The sequence below is a fragment of the Zonotrichia albicollis genome, chromosome Z (assembly GCF_047830755.1).
Source record: "Zonotrichia albicollis isolate bZonAlb1 chromosome Z, bZonAlb1.hap1, whole genome shotgun sequence".
Lineage (NCBI taxonomy): Eukaryota > Metazoa > Chordata > Aves > Passeriformes > Passerellidae > Zonotrichia > Zonotrichia albicollis.
Window position 1 is genome coordinate 35,621,344 of NC_133860.1, and position 17,175 is coordinate 35,638,518.

Sequence of the window (17,175 nt, forward strand, 5' to 3'; positions counted from 1 at the left end):
AAAGAAAAGATGCTATTGGATGCATCTGAAGATCTGTATAAATGTGATGAGTAAAAGATTGCTGAAGATGAATGAGGACTGAAATGCAGTACTTAATTCTATGTAGAGAAAAAGAACCTGCAGCTTGTCATAAAATGGATGACAGAATGCAAAATATATTTAACGTGGACAACAGAACTATTATTCATTAGAATATCTTTTAAAGTATAATAAAGACCTAACAAATACCATGTCTGCATCTGAAAACAACAAAATAGTGGACTAAAAGGAAAGTGATTGGTAGTTTCTTCATTATAATAAGTGTTTAGATATTGTAACTAATAGTTTCTTCATAGATGCTAAAGAAAATAAAATGGTGAAAAAAATTGTTAGAAGACAGCTTGCCTGATGGATGTATAGGATATGATGTTGGATTAGTCTGGTGGATACTACCCTGTATCATATACAGGACTTCCATAGTTTGCCTTCAGAAAAAAAGGTGGATCTTCTATGCTTGCCTCCTTTTTATTCCAAAGGTGTAGAAAGCCCTGTTTGGGAGAATCCATACAAAGAGGTCCACACTGTGGACTCCTTTTGATACTTTCTCTGTAGGACAGTACTATGAACCTGCTATTTGTGATGCAGATTATAAGAGGAATTAAACTTAGAGAGACTTTAGCATCTCTGTCTGCATTGTTGACTGCTAAGTTCTGCAAGACTCATGCCTTTATGAGTGAAGGGAGGCAAGTTTTCACAGAGGAGATGCAATGTCAAGGAAAACAACTGTGAAACAGTTTTTTGATGGTAGTTGGTTAGTTGGGTTTTTTCCCTTTGTCAAGAGAAAATAGGCAAATAACAAAGCAATTTAATCTCTATATAAGTGAAAGAAAAACATAAAAACTTGTGCTAGTTTTAGTGGGGACTAGGAATGCAGTTGTAAATATTAATGAACATGGAAAGCTAGGATTTGATGGCAGATACGTAGAAATTGTTTATATTTTTCCTTTTACATCAAGCTTTAGAGAAGTCTTACATTGTGTGCACAGCCTCTTTAGGATCTTCTGGGGATTCAAAATTCTTTTTGTTGATCATCTCATTGGTGGAAAACTTTTGAAAATTGCACTTAATGTATATAATAACAGAAAAAGGATAATGTTTGCTTGATTATGCATTAATTAGTATGGCATCACTCCAGATGAAGCTTTTGAGGCTATCATAAATAGTGATACTGGAGATCACTGAGCAACATGATTATTCTTACAGTTTTGCTAATGGTTCAAAGGTCTGGAACACAAGCATTTCTGGAAACCTGTTTACAGATTTCTATTATACCGAGAATTTTTTTGGGGGAGGCTGGATATTAGCCATTTTTTCTTTTAAAAGATAAACATTGTGTATATTAGGGATGATGCAGTGTTATTATATATGCCATTATCTAAGCAATGCTTATAGAATTCTAGAAATAAATCAGGTTTTGCCTGAGGGATAAGTTGACATTTCCATTCACTTTTTAATTTCTCTGGGACTTTACTGTGTTAATATGACAATTTTTCTCTAGGGATCCATCAGCTGATGGAAGTACTGTAATTGTGTTTCATTCTCTCTTAATGGTAACAACTGTAATATTTCTTTTTTCTCTTCTTGCTGGTGTCCAAATGCTTTTCCACAGGCTTTTTCTGAGAGAATTTAGGTACAAGGTTATGGCACTGAACAGCTGGCCGCTGTTGAAGTATTCTCTGTGTGTCACATCCCTGCTTCCTTGTCAAAGTGCCATAAACTGTGAAGGCCACGTAGAACATACAGGAGTTCATGTTCTCAGGAAGGCTGTGTATTTCATGCCTATAGGGAATCAACTGGCTGTCCTCCAAACAATTCAGTTTTAACCACTGCATGTGTCTGCTTTGGAAACTATTTATTGTTTGGTTTATAAGACTTGGTTAAACTTCACAGCAATTTCCAACAAGATATTTTTGAAGTTTTTGTGAATGGAACGATTGGGTTACATAGGGGTTGCCTTTCAGCAGAATACTTTGGATGAGAAAGTAATGGATCTTTTGTTTTTTTATTATTACTCCCTTCACTTTTCCTTGCTTCCAGTATTAGCAATGATTATGCTGTATTTTAAAAATCAGCTTCATAAGGTAGTAGTGCTCCCAATCTTTTTAAGCAGTCTTGCCATTTACAAACTTTTCTAGTAGTCTTAGGAAGAAGATGAGAAAAAGGAAATCTTCGTGAACTACTATCCATGTGTGTGCAGGAGGTGTTAGTAAATTAAGACCAAAACTTTTAAAGTGGGAGGAAAGCAATGCAATCTGCAGGTGATGTACCTTAATACCATAAAAGTTACAATTTTTGTTTATTTGTCGTACTTCTGATACCTTGCCAAAGTACAAGTTTAGTGTCATCCTAGGTTATATTGGAAGGAAAAAGGGAATCACACTTCTTCAGTGGCTTTGCAGTGCAGAAGATAGCATTGGGGAAATACATAGATCATACTCGTTTTTAAAGGATCACAGTTGGGTTTGTACTAATGTGTGTCTTCTTTTATGTAGCTTTGTGTGGTTTATTAAAACTACTTTCAGTTCTCATTTATTTCCCTAAGCTTTGAATTACTTTGGTGTTTTCAGTTTTGGTAGGATGCCTAGAGGTTAGCAAACCCGACTGCACACATAAATTGGAAAATTCTGCACCTTCATGAATTCACTGGAAGTTTAATCAGCTTCCTTTGGAAGCACTTCAACACCCTGCACTTTATAAGGCATCATGGCCTAGAACTTGAAAGATACGGATAAAATAGAAGTAATTGTTTTTGAGAAATGGTGAGGTTTTGAAATAATATAAAATAAAATTAAATCGCAAGGAGGCCAGCTATTATACAATGATTAATACAGTTAGGAAGGATTCTTTTTTCCTGTGCTTTGAAATGATTACAAACTCTTATAAGTAGTACTCTCAATATTTTGAGAAATAGAGCTAGATTGTCTTGTTATGCCTACCTTCCGTTCTGGTAGGCTCCACAGATAAAAATAACCAAATAATATTCAAGAATCTGTTATAATGAAAGCTATTATAGTACATTCAGTAATTATCACTCTTGCTACCTACCCAAGCAGAATTTATAGCTAAAACTTGTGACTGGAAACCATGTGGGACAGAACACCTGCACATCACTGTATAAAATTACTTGTGTGAGAGGAGAGATTTGTGTGTGTCCTTGTTTTGCTGTTAAAGCTAATAAGTATATGACAGCTAAATGTGAAAGTATCAAGATTATTTGATCTGGATGTTGTAACTCAATGAAACCAAATCAGAGTTCTGTCAAAATAACATTTTCAGTAAAATTGAGGGGTGTTTTTGTCATGATGAGTAGGAAACACTCTAAGAATAGCAAGTTCATAAGGGTCAGCTTAGTAAGCTTAGTAGGAAGCCCAGTAATTTTCGTCTGAGCAGCATGTCCCTCTGACCTACCTGTTTGCCAGAGCATAAGATTTTCCCTAACTAGTGCAAGTCCTCCTCCAGTTACATACCAGCATTCTTTCCTTGGGTATTTTTTGGAGACTAACCTTATTTTGACATAGACTAGGGCTCTTGCATACTTATTGGTTTTTAAATCAGTGAATTATACTCAAATTTAAGAAACCAGTCAGCAAAAGTGTGTAGATCAATTTTGAGGGTTTAGAATTGTAATCAGCTCTCTGGTCATTCCAGTTCACATAAACCAGAATGCAGAGCAGGTAACTGAAGGAGGGGGCAGGGAATGAGGAATGACTCAGCTGAAGAAATGATGTTATGATAAAAGAAGTAGAAATGATAAAGTGATAAAACTGTAGTACGTTGAAAGTCTTTTGCAATGGAATTACTCTGTAGCTCACTTTTAGGTTTCTTTCCTCATTCTGATAGTGAACTGAAAGTTTGGTATACACAAAAGAAGGTACCCATTTGAATTTTCTCTATACTGAAAGACAGTCTTGTGTTTTAGAATGTGTATTTGTACAGAAACATCTAATACAGTGTCATTCTTTTCAGTGATGGTAAAGTCCAGTTCAGTAAACCCTTCACCCATCCCACCACAATATTTATACCAGAGAGAAGAAAGTAAACAGAAAGTCAGTTAATTCTCAACTACATGAATAGATGAATCATCATTAATAGTGAATTTCTCTCTGTGAATATTTCTTAATTCCTTTCCATATAATAAACAGACTAATTAGTTTGCTTGCAAATTGTTTAAGCGGTATTGTTTTATAGATTCATGTCAATGCCTACAGAAGAGAGAAACAAATCTTTAACTCAAGCAAAATATTTGAACTGCTATAATATACTTGGTAAGCTACATGTGCCTCCTAAGCTACTACAAGAAACAGTAATTGAATGAGAAACTTCATTTTGTTTTATTGTGTTCAGAATACAGTAAACAGTACAAAACTCCACTAAAGGTTTGATTTTTGTAATTTATGCATCTATTTTCTGTTTTACATCAACAATTAATGTAAATTGGGACTTAGAAGAAACAAACTATCTCTATGAACTATTTTGGCACCACAGGAAATTCTTTTGCTTCTATTGCATCTACTTGTTGGGGGTTTATCTCTTCAAAATACTATAAAATTGAGTGTTTTGAGGGCCTTTCTGTTTTTCTTCTGAAAAGAACAAATGGAATTAATTTTTTATGTAAAATAAAAAAGAAACAGATAATTTTTTATGGGTTATTTTTAACCCTTTCAAATGTCAGAGTTGAGATAATGAAGGGGAAAATTACTTGTCTCGATCTGGCAGGCACTATATCTGGGCTGGCTCTATTTTAGTGCAGCTCAAATTCTAACATGGGAAAATTGCAGAAATTTACAATTCAAAGTGTGTTTCATCAGGGAGAAATCCACAGATTGTTTTGACACTCAGTTAGAAATTCAGCATGAAGATGGATGTCTCATGAAATTTGCAGCTGCTGATTGAATTTATATTTCCATAAAGGCCATCAACAATAGCAGCCTGCAGGGGAAATGGGGGGGAAATGACAAAACTTGTGAGGCTAGCATTTTTTCCTCAATCCTGTAGTAACAAATTGCTTGTAATAAGGTCCTATACTGACCACCATTAAAGAGAAATACAGGGAGCCAGGAAAGATTTTTCAGTTTAACTGATTTGAACTAAAGATATTTGAATTTTGATTTTTAAATATATATGCAGTCATCTGTACAGTATGTAAAATGCAACTATAAATCAGAAGTGTCCTTAAACTGAAAGACTCTTACTGATAATTGCAGAAGATTTATCACACATGTGATTTGATTGCATAATAAATTCCCAGGATAGAAAATGAACAGTATTGAAATATACTAAAATAGATTATCTTTTTAGGGGTGAAAATCTCATTTTATCTGTGGCATGTTCCCTCTCATTCATACACATACACAGATAGGAGAGAATGTGTAAGATTTGGGTTTATTTGTCGGAGTAACAAGGCTCATTATGTTCATCATTTACAAAAAAAAATCCAGTTACAAAAAACAAATTCATGTTATCAAAACAATTAGTAAGAGATGCTGCTGAGACAAATACTATGATAGAATATAACAAATGTTATCTTCTTTGGTTGCAATATTTTGTATATTTCTATCCGTTTCTGTTTTTTATGGAATAAAGAGGGCAGGAGAAAGAAAAGGTCAAATATTTCTAAAGTATCTTCTTTTGTAATAGAAGCAGTAAAGCAGGGAAACAATCATTGTTGTCAGTCCATTGACAACTTGGTTTCTGAATATCTGTGCATCTTGGGACTGTGGAGAAGTTCAGTGTTGAGTTGTTTTCTATAATCTTGATGTTTGAGATTAATGCCTGTAGCTGTCAATGCAGCTACACACACCAAGCTGTGTCCAGAAGCCTTTTCCTCATAGTTTGTCGTCTGCATTGGTGCCATTCTTTGCAGTTAAGGAAGATCAATAAGGTCTTCCTTAACTGCAAAGGAGGCACTCAGTTGTTGCAGAATATAAAAAGGGAATTCTCCACAGCTGGACAATGCAGAGTTTAGTATGGTGAGACACAAGTCATGTGTTTTTGATACTTAAGAATTAAAGTGCTTGTGTGACATCTTAATACAAACACATAGGCATAGGGATCACATATCTTAGCTGGTCACACCAAAAAATGAGTTAGAATGCTAATTAGTTTAATTTGGCAACTTTGCAATAGTGAAAATCTCTGTAAGTGTCTTTATTACTAAAGAGTTTGCATTTTAGGGATTAAATTGATGAAGCATAATAGTGTAACTGTTTTTAATTTTACTACCAGTCGTAGGTAGTACTACTAGGTATCTTCTAGTCTTTAATGTATAAAGAAATGAAATTTGGTTATAGAGTTTGTAAGTATCACAGTTTGTGTTTTTCGTGGCTGTAAACTCTGCGAGTCAAACATTTGTATTGCAGTTATTACAAGCTATACAATTCTAAAGGTCACCATCCATAAGTGGTAATTTTTTTCTTTCTCTGGCGTCAGGGTAAATGCTTTCACAACTTAACAGCTCTTACAATATTTGCCCCTGGTGCAATACTTTTAAATCAGTGAGCGCTCAAATAGGTATTGAAGTACTTGATGATTAGGTACCTACCTACACTCTGTAAAAGCACATAAACCTCACTTTTTTCTTTTTAGTCTACAATTTAATTAAGCTGGGACTATGGAATTAGAACTCTCAACTCTGTGTTGCTTTTTGTGTATGTATTTGCTCATTCTAACTTGAGAAGAGACCACACAAAGTCTGAGAGTTGAGTAGAGGAATAAAATAAAATAAAATAATGGGTTGACTCAGATGTAAAAAGCTTCAACTTATGGTTAGTCTTTGTTCTCAGCTGTTGCACTTGAAGTTTTTTTTTCTGCTCAGATTAGGTTTGAAAGCAGAGCAGGAATTGCTGCAATTCCTGGGTATGGGAAGGCTTTTTTTATTTCTTTACCACCTAGACCACTCTGAGCCCACCAAAATCAGCTAAACTATGTGGTTTTTTTCCTCCAGATCAGTGTTGCAGGAAAGTACCTTAACTAATGAGTGCGTGCACAAAGGCCAGCTTAGAGAAACAAACTTTCGAAGAGATCTTTTAAAGTAACCTAACAATGTAAAGCCAGAGGGTAATAAAAAACCCCCAAAACAACAACCTGTTGAATGGTAAATGAATTTACATTGCTATTAATCAACTAAAATATTGCTTACTAGTATGTGCTGTTTAACATTGTTTTCAAAAGTTTTAAAACCTTTGAAATACTTGTTTAATTTAGAACTCTAACCAAATAAACTAAACATTCTTTATTTCTATGTAAATTAAAAATGCCATTTTGTAGAAAAAAGAATAACGTTTAAGGCTCTTTAAATATTTGTATGATATGCATATGCATGAAGTGGGTAATACATCTCAAGGACATTAGCTAACTTTTCTTCAGAAGTTTCACTATTGTGTTGACTGTGGCTGAAACAGGTGTGTTCTTCCCTAACCTCCACAATGAAAAGCAAACACAGTAAAATAGAAGTACCAGTATTCTTTAATCCTTCAGTGCAGTACAGTATTAGCTGTAATTGTGTTCAGACCTTGTATAAGACTGAATTTTCTTTGCAAATCTTACACCTGTAGTCCTTTTGTAAAATCCGTTAAAATATACTAACCTTCAAAAGTAGCATTAGTACCCCAAGAATGTATGTGCAGCTAGTTGTAATAATCTGTTTATTCTGGAAAAAGAAGAAAAGTATTCTGGAAAAGTATTTCTTGCATGGTAAATGAGTTTTTACAAAAGATTCATTGAAAATTCATTTCCAGTGGAAATGTAATGAATCATCCAAACCAGTCCCTAACACTGCTGTGTTGGGTCATATTGCAGAATGGATGTTCTTCACAGCTGTGAGTTCCTTTTAATTTTATTTACAATTCATACTCTTGCTGTCATTTGCCCGTTTCTCTTCCCTGTATCACTGCCTTTTTATCTCCCTGCCTTGTTTTTTATTTATACGAGTATAAGTTATTGTGCACTTCCTATCTACCTGCTAAATTCCCCTTATACATGCTAAGTTCCCATTTTCCATAGATTTATGGAATAAATTAAGCACCTCATTCTTGGATTTATTCACATTTTGACAGTAATTGGTAGAAAAGCATTTCTTGAATCTGATGGACCAAAAGAAACCAAAAGAATAGTTGGAAGAAAGCTTCTCTGTGACAGCCCACTGAGCTTCCATCTGCAAGGAACTGTCATTTGTATTAGTATCATTTGCGCTTGTGTTCCCAAAAGAATGTAATGTTGTGTAATTCTAGTAGGCTTATTGTAGTCTCATTTACAAAACATGGCTTCTTTTTAAAGACGTGGGCTTCACAGATGAGGAAGACAAGGCCTTCCAGTGAGCAGGGAGTGGGAACTGGTGGTGCTGCATCCTGCACCCAGATTAAGAGAGCCCAGGGGCTACAATGGCAGTGGATATTTAGCAGAAGGATTTTTCTGTGCCTTGAAAGAAATTGTTTCTCGAACAAATATTACTTAATTTAAATGCCACAGCTTAAGATACAGCAGGTTTTCAAAACACAAGATTTGTATGAATATCCATGAGCTCCATGGGCACTGATCCCAGAGGAAGTTAGTGACTTTGTCAGCTGGCAGTCCTTTTGGGAAGTGAAAAGGGACTTTGTTTTTTGATTTTTGTAGTGTATGTCAGCCTTTTTCTTTGACAGTACATGCTCCCAAAAATTGAAGCAATTTCCCTGGCTTCAAATTTTCAGAAGTCTGAGGAAATGTGTCTTACTTTGGGAAGAAATTAGTACTTGCAGGCAACTCTGGAAAGCCAAATGTATTGCTATTAAAATGTAAATATAAGTAGCAAAACTGAAACAGTTTTTGACTGTGAGTGCCTGGTGTTTACAGCTCATATGGACTTGTTGAGTTAGCGCCTAACAAGTGTAATATTGCTTGATCCTGCATTGCTGTAAAACTGGAAATCATTGATCTGGTTCATTTCAGGTTAATGGAAATCAGAACTTTCAAACATCTGTGGCCTTGCTGGCTCTTAAAAGTTAAAATGTATTTCTGTTACAGTTTTATAAAGCATATTAGATGATTTCAAGTGTGTTATTTAATGGGGGAAATGTAACTACATCTGTAAGTGATAGATGTTAGGTTCAAATACTTAATGTTTTTTGTATTTCAGGATATTGTATTTATTGTGTGAATGAATATAATGAACTGTTGGAAGTTATTAATTTGTCGCTAAGCAAAAGTTAATTAAGCTCATAGCAGTCTAAATTTGGAAAAAAAACTATAATTCTTTGGGGAAAAAATATTATTTTAAAATATTTGTATCTTTCCTAAAGTAAAGATAATTATTGCAGAAACACTGCAAATATGATCACGAGGTAACAGAAACACAGTCATCAGTGAACAGACTCTCTCAGCTAAAAATCTATGCAAAGAAAAGATGGCGGCTTTCACAAACTAATACTCACCTTTAAAAGGATTGTCTTTTATAACAAACTTTTCCATTCTTCAGTGGAGATGAAAACTCTTGATTCTATTCTTATAGTGATGGGCTGCTCATGCAGCCTATAGATATGAAAATTCTGCACCCCATAGATGCTTTTGTTACTTTTAGAGAAGTAGTTCTTCCTTTGCTTGGTATTAAGAACTGCTCATAGTTCCGGTGCTTTGGTAATTGAAGTACTACTTCATATTTAGCAAAAACTACAGTTTATTTGGTGGTTACCAAACAGAAAATAAATGGGTGACCTGTTACTTGAGTGTTGTAAGATATTGCTGAAAAAAATTTAGAAATCTTTGTTTTGAGTAAGTGAAGTTTATGTTGGGTTGGTGACAAGGAAATAATAGGCTGTTAGTGAATGAAGTACAATTTAGTCTCTTCAAATTACAGAGCACTTCAGTAAAAAGGTATGCTTTAGAAATGCATGTTTCATCATGAAGTTTAGAGTGCTGCTGTGCAAAATCATTTGCCTGAAATTCACAAAGGCTGCAAGTTCAGTCTGTGCATTAAAAAAAAAAAACAACATCTTAGTGGAGTGTTTCTTCCATGGACTCTTAGCATGCAGATGTTGCAAATCAGCAAGCCAAAAGAGTCCTGGTCCTGAGTTCTCATGAACATCTGATGTTCATTCATTTTGAATGGGAATTGTTACTTTCACATAGTAGTGTGTGAGAAGGAGATCCTATTTCAATTTGCAGACTGCAAAACATGCCAATATTTTATACCTGGCAGGGGCTCTTGTTCAGGTAGCTCAGTTCAAGTACCAGAAACATCCAGTTCCCTGTTCCTGGTCCCATTTCTGCTCTCACTCATTATGTGTGCCATAGTTTGTTTAGCTGTACACATTGTACAAACTTGTTTGAGGGTTAACAGGAAATAATTTTCAAATAATGCTTTTGTAAACAGTGAAAATCAAGCTAGGGCTCCTGAAGATCTTTAGTGTGTATACATTTTTTTCCCCAAAATTGGTGTCAGAATAGTAATAATCTGTTCGAAGAACACCACAATTTTGAGATTCATTAATTTAATTTGAAAGGTTCTTCAATGGCTTTTTCTAAATGTAAATACGTATATATAATATTTAATGACTGTCGTGGATTAACTTTTGGATATTTTGCCCATAGAACGACTCTTCCTTAGAAGTTACTGAAAAATTAAAATATTAATTTTAAAACATCTGTGCTTATCTACTGTTAACCACGGGAATTTTTGTGAAAATATAACCTGGTTTCTGGTCTCCTTAATGTATAGATAAGGCTGTAGAAATTTAGAAACTGCTTCATTTTATATTGGCTACCCCTTAATGTTTCACTGAGTATTTCCTTTGCTGGATTTGACTATCCTCTTCTTATGCCAGCAAGCCACAAACTTCTGCTAAACACTTTTGTTTTGGGACTTCTATACAAATTCATTTCAGTCATGAAGCATTAGTTTTTCAATAGACTGGGACTGAAAGGTTCTGAGAAAATATGCAAAGTGAGAAAATATATAAATGTAATATATGTAAATACTGTATCATTTGCTGAAAGATCTGTCAGTTAGGTAGTCTTCTTGGCCCTTTTGGAGGCTTGAAAACTCCTGCAAATCTTGGCTACTTTGGTGTTCAGTGTAAAATGATGCTGTATCTGATATTCTGTGTTACTGTTCTGTACATCTGCTAAATTCTTTCTGAAGTGACCTGCTATTTTTTTAAGATGCAATTGGATATATTGTGTTACGTATATAATCCCAACTTGATCCATTTACGGTTCTTCAGTGTTTCTAACATCTGGTGGTCACATGAAAATGAGGTTAATTTTAAAGTTAAAACTGTTTTGATGGTGCTATTTTTAATTGTTTTTTATGTGTGCTCTTACAAATGAAGTTTCTTACATTGGTGTAGCAAAGACCCAAGTATTTGTTTGAAAATACGGGGATGAATTAATAGGAAGCAGAACATTCAATAAAGGCAATCTTTAGTATGAAAAACACTTTCCTAAACTGTAAAATGTTTTAATTACATCTGAAGAGGCCTCAGTGTGATCTTCCCTACAAAAGCCTGTGTAAATTGTCAGTGGTGGTCTGCCAAAAGAAACCTACGGGATAAGGCAAATCAGACAGTTGAAGTTAATTAGTGTCGTGTGTGTATCACAAATATAGAGAGGCTCAAAAGCCACCAGCAGTACTCAAAATAACATCTTTGGGAAATAATTTCTGAGTTTGGCTCTACAGTGTGATTTGTGGGCTCTGGAGGATGAGTTTTTATGTAAGTTTTGTGAAAGCTTGCAGCAGAATAAGAAGTGGAATATTTTGTTTAATAATATCAGTCACAAGTTGTGGTGTCTTCACTACTCTTTCTAATGGTGCTTTATTCAGATGGTGCAATACTAAAATTAAGAACAGTTTTTTAAAAGGTGCTGTTCTTACAGTAAAGTGTAGTAGCTTTACAAGATTGGAGAAGAGTGTTTTTTTCTGAGACTTGTATAGGATCAGCCCTAATTAGATACCTCTTCAGCTTTTCTGGAAATCTTCTGCATGGGAAGAAAGTAATTCTGTCGTTTTTGGTTTTCGTTGTTTTTTTTTGTTGATGAATAACAGTTCATCACTGTTGTAGATGAACAGTGTAAGAAAAAAAAATCATCCATGGTGTTGTTGAAAAAAAATTGTGTTACAGCTAGGTATGAACTATAATTTCATCAACTTATAGGAATTGTATACTTATAAAACAAATAAGTATAAATCGCATAACTTCCAACATTGATTAAAAATATCTAATTTTGAAGATGAACGCATTCTACACAATATTCTTTGCCTGATTGCATATCTTGAACAAATAAAAATGTTGCATTGCTTAAAAATAAAATATAAAGCTAAAGAAAAATCTTTAAAAAGGAATTTCACATTATATACAAGTTCTTATTTTATTTTGTTAAATACTTAATAATGAATAATAGTGTGAAGTTTAGCTACTAATGGTTCCAAGTTCCAACTGGTATCAGTTTTAAAATAACTTCAGTTGAAATACTTGTTGAAAGCATACTGAAGGAATGAACTGCATTAATCACTTCATTATGAAATAAAATATTTTGTGCAGATATACTAAATGTTTCCTCAAAATGTCAAATTTTTGCTTATCAGCACCCCAGGAAGAGAAGAAGCTGGTAGAAAGAGCCTAGGGAATACTGTTGGGTTTTTCCCCTATGAGGGATGGGAACCTTATATATATATTTCCAGTACCTGCTGCTTTAAAAAGCAATTTAAAATACTCTTTCTCCATAAAGTAGCATAAAATCTGACAGTCAATCTGCTGTGTTCCACCTTACAGTTCAAAGTTTTTAATTCTTCGTTGGCAGTAATGCAATCAGAATGTGGGATGTAGACTCAAGTTCCCCACACTGTCTCCCCTTTCAATATACTGAGTGTTCCCTGTCAGATTCCTACCTTCTGGTTTTTGGTTTTTAACAAAGAAAATATTTAGTTTATAGGTAGTTGTGAAAAGTCTCACAGGCACAAGGCAGATGACAGTGGTTGGAGATGATGTGACCTGATAACTTTGCAAACCTGGCCCAGTGAACTTTGAGTCCTGTTTTTCATAATCAATAATACAAGTAACTTCAAAATAGAACATGGAAGCTTTTCTTGAAGTTACTGAAATATAATATTTCAAACTGACGTCTAGATGGTAATAATTTTCTCAGTATTTTAATCTTTCATTTTCATCCTGTATGTCATTGCATTCATGTGAATAAATACATTCTTTCAAGATGATAAGGTGATCAGCAATTATAAATTTATATAGAAATATAGAATATAAAATACCTATTGTATAAAAAGATATAAGTATAATAAAATATTTATATAATATATTTTTATATAGCTATATAAGATTATATAGAAAGTATATAATAGAAATATATATATTTTTCATTCTTTTTTTTCCACTTTAGGGCAGATTATACCAGAAAGAAGATTTGTAGAAGCAGTAAATCGTGAAGCATATCAGTATCAAATTGGTGACTTTCCAGCAGAATGGGAAGGTAAATATTTTGGTTTTATTTCAAGAAAATTTTGGCATTGAATGTAGGCTCTGTATTTTTAATAGAAAGCCTGACTATGTGAACAAGTAACTTGTTATCTTTCCTTTTTGGTAAGGCAGGCTTTTATTTAACTGCATAATAATATGAATTCTTGAAGTAGCCTCTTTAAAAATAGGATAAATTTTGTTTGAGAAGTCAGTACTTAGTATTTAATGAAAGTAAAGCCTATGTGGAGATGACTTACTCCTATTAAATGTGAAAATATTTATTCCTGTGGAGGATCTGATTGAATAACCAGCATGAAGTGCATTAAATAAAACAAAACTTCCTTATTATTCCTTCACTGCAGTGTTAATATATAGGTCAGTTGATGTGCATATTGGTGTCACCAGTGATGGGGCTGCTTTTTTTACGGTGTATTTGGTTTCCTATATCCTCCCTTGCGCAATCTAGTAGAGAGTTGGAAAACATGTTAATAAGTAACCGTCTTGTCCAAGTGCTAGTGATTAAATTCTTGTCTGAAAATTTGTGGTGTAATAAACATTTCAGGGAAGTTAGGGCATTTCCTTAGGATTAGCTGATCAGCTCTTAGAGAAAAACAAGAGGAGTATATTTTGGTCTTTGAAGTTGTTAGGTGATTGAGCCAAGTGTGGGGTTAAATGTGACTTCAAATCCAGATTCTGCAACATAAGCAAGGAATCCCTGAAATAGTATGAGCAAGGAATCCCTGAAATCCTATGTAGAGGCTACCCGTTTCTCAACATGCTTTTGGGAGAGTAAAATACCTAGACATCTCTCAGAAATTGTTAGGTTTAAAGCAAACAGATTTTAAGCAGTGTGTAATTTAGTTCTGGAATTCCTTGTCATGAACTATTCTACTTGCTGGAAGTTTGAATGAGTTAGTAAGAGGTTAAAAGTATTGGTGGAAGAAAAATTGTTCTTATATAATATATACAGATATTACTGATAAACAGTCTGCAACATGTTTGGAGGAAATGTCTTATTATACTTGTTTACCTTATTTTCTTTCCTTTATGCTTAATGCTCTTCTCTGAGGGAGATGATACTGAACAAAAAGAAAACTTCAGGCCCATTATTTCCCTTAATGGAGTCAGTGGAGAAATAGAAAACATTCTTTCTTTGTTTTTTATCATTGTCATTACACTAATTCCTAGGATTTTTGCTGTGATCAACTGAGGCTAGTATTAAGAGCAGAAAGCTTCTGAAAGTGTTTCAACACTATTGGCAGTGTTTGCCAGCTATGGTGAAACCACGGTATCAACAGTTTCTGTCTTCGACTGCTGCAGTACCCACAGGGGTTTGGCAAGTCTTGCTCTAGCTGTTTCTGCTTCTTTGTCAGTCCAAGAGAGCCATCTACTGAAGGAGAGCAGCAACCTGATAGGCCTGTCCTAACTAAATCATCTGGTGCTTGAATGGAAGGAAGGATGTTGTTCATCCAGCTTTCTGAAGGTCTTTTTCCTTGTCTAAAAGTTCTCTAACTATCAGAGCTCATCTTAGTTCTCTGTGACTGTCATGCAAACACTGCACCACAGACACCAAGAAGCATATATGAAGCATATATGAAGCTTCAGGTAACTCTGCTCTCCTGTGAAGGAATTTTCATCCAGGACAATTTGGCAGTCTCTGTCTGCACTTGTCTGGAATTAACAGGAACACAACGTGGACAGTCAGACTGTCTCAGACGGGTGTGGGCTAATAATCCTTTTCTTAATGGGGTTAGACTGCAGTGTTCAACCAAATTGCTATACAAACCCATTGCTTCATGCTATTGGGATCTGTGTAGCACTAAAAATCCTCTGCTATATCTCTCTTCAGAAATTTAGCACAAATCCGTAGGATTTGACAGTGTGGTGCCTTGAAAGTTGCAGATTTTTGGGATGTTGTGTGTGACAAGACCTTAAATTCAAATACCATGTACCCTCAAGGGTATATGGACCTTGTCTAAAACGGTGCAACTGGCAGACCTGGGACACACTTTTCAAAACAAGGCATCCTGTTCAGATTTGTTTTAGAGAAGAAGCAATAACCTGGCCAGTCCTGTTGTTATGAGCTAGGTTTGCATTTTTATTGCTTAACTTCCTCATCTTTGTAACTGTGGGGTTTTGTCTTTGTGATGTTGTCAGCAAATACAAATACATTGTCAGCAAAGAATTCACAGAGGAAAGGAAAATTTGCAGTTTTCAGATTGAGTAATAGTCTTTTCCTCTTAAGTACTTGTCCTGATTTTGGCCAAGGATGGAGTTAATTTTTGCAATCACCAAGAGACGGTGTGGCTAACAGGGTGTGGCCAGAATCCAGATGTTATGCCATGCTGCCTTAGGTCATTGCTGGGAGTAGTGGAAGGGGTCTCTGGCTTCTGAGAAAAAGGGTGTGGCTTCTGATTGGGAAAAAACATGGCTGTGGTCATCTCACATCATCCTTGGTGAGCATTTTGCATGTAAATTGCCCTCTCTTTTGTATGCTTTTATTATGAGTATTAATTTATGTTTGTTTTCTTATCTTACTGCTGTTTCCAGTAAATTGTTATCTCACCCCATGATCTTTCCCTTTTGTGCCTCCCATCCTCCTCCCTGGCCACCCGCAGTGAGGAAGGGTGGAAGAGGAGGGGAAAGGGAGCAAGCGGTTGGCACTGTGGTTTGGGGAACTTTTGTGGGAGAAGTAAACTGCGGAGTCCCATTCCTCAACCACAACACTACTGAATTTCTCTAGAAAGAAGAGATACATGCATGCTTTTTTCCCCAGTGCATTTATTAACCAGAAGGGTGCGTAGTGTATGCTTCTGAGAGATAAAGATGGGAATGCCAGAAAAAAGGCTAGCCTGTACTTTTTTGTCCAATGCTAGTCTAACCTTTGCAAATGGTTTTATGGATGTAGAATTTTAACAAGCCAAAACTGGTACTTCTGCTGTGGGTGGAGAAGCTGTTGAAAGACCTATTATGTCTTGGCTACATATTGTGGGGTGTAAGGGATTTAAGATGCTCTGAATTTCGATTTATCGCTATTTCTTTTTTGTCTCCTGTAAAAAAGAAATTATGAATTAGTTGAAAATGAGAAGGAATGGAAAGTGTAGTAGTAGTAGTTAAAATACAACTATAGAAGACAGTTATCTGAGTAAAAAAAGTTTAATTCAAGATTTTTAGACACTCTTTGCTGAAATGCTCATTACATTTCTATCCCAATTTTTTCCTCTTTAACATTGGTCTAGAAGTTTCCCAGGCCCACAGGACCTGTGCTGAACTTTCACTGTGTGTCTTCTGTCCAGATGCTTGAAAATATCCCAGTACATTTTTTCTGTGGGTGTTCACGTTGTAATTCATGCTATTATGGATGCTGACCATTCCAGCAAATAGCCTGAGACTTTGCTGAAGGAGTTCTAAAATACTTGCTGTTTCCTCTGAACAGTAAAATATAAATATAAGGTTAGAATCTTATTTAGTATTTCCTGCTTTGTTCTCTCTTTGCTCTTGGACTCTGCTGGACACACACTTACATCTCCAGGTGCCTTTTCTCTAAACTCTGTGTATGTACTTTGATATCCACGGCCTCTGCTTAAGTTTTGGCTGGCTCTCCTTCCTATTCCTCTCAGGCTTTTCACTTTTAGGACTGTGCTGAAGAGTGTGTTGCCTTATCTCCTCCTTTTCTTGAGACCTGGAGAGAGCT

At 35.1% G+C, this 17,175-nt stretch overlaps 1 protein-coding gene across 1 annotated transcript in view; it reads left to right on the forward strand.

Annotated features, from left to right (window-relative positions):
• Positions 1 to 17,175, forward strand: part of NDUFAF2 (NADH:ubiquinone oxidoreductase complex assembly factor 2) — a 60,602-nt gene that overhangs the window by 22,635 nt on the left and 20,792 nt on the right. Inside the window, exon 2 of the mRNA XM_074533527.1 lies at positions 13,405 to 13,494. Coding sequence (XP_074389628.1) covers positions 13,405 to 13,494 — 90 coding nt within the window. The remainder of the gene's footprint in view (positions 1 to 13,404; positions 13,495 to 17,175) is intronic.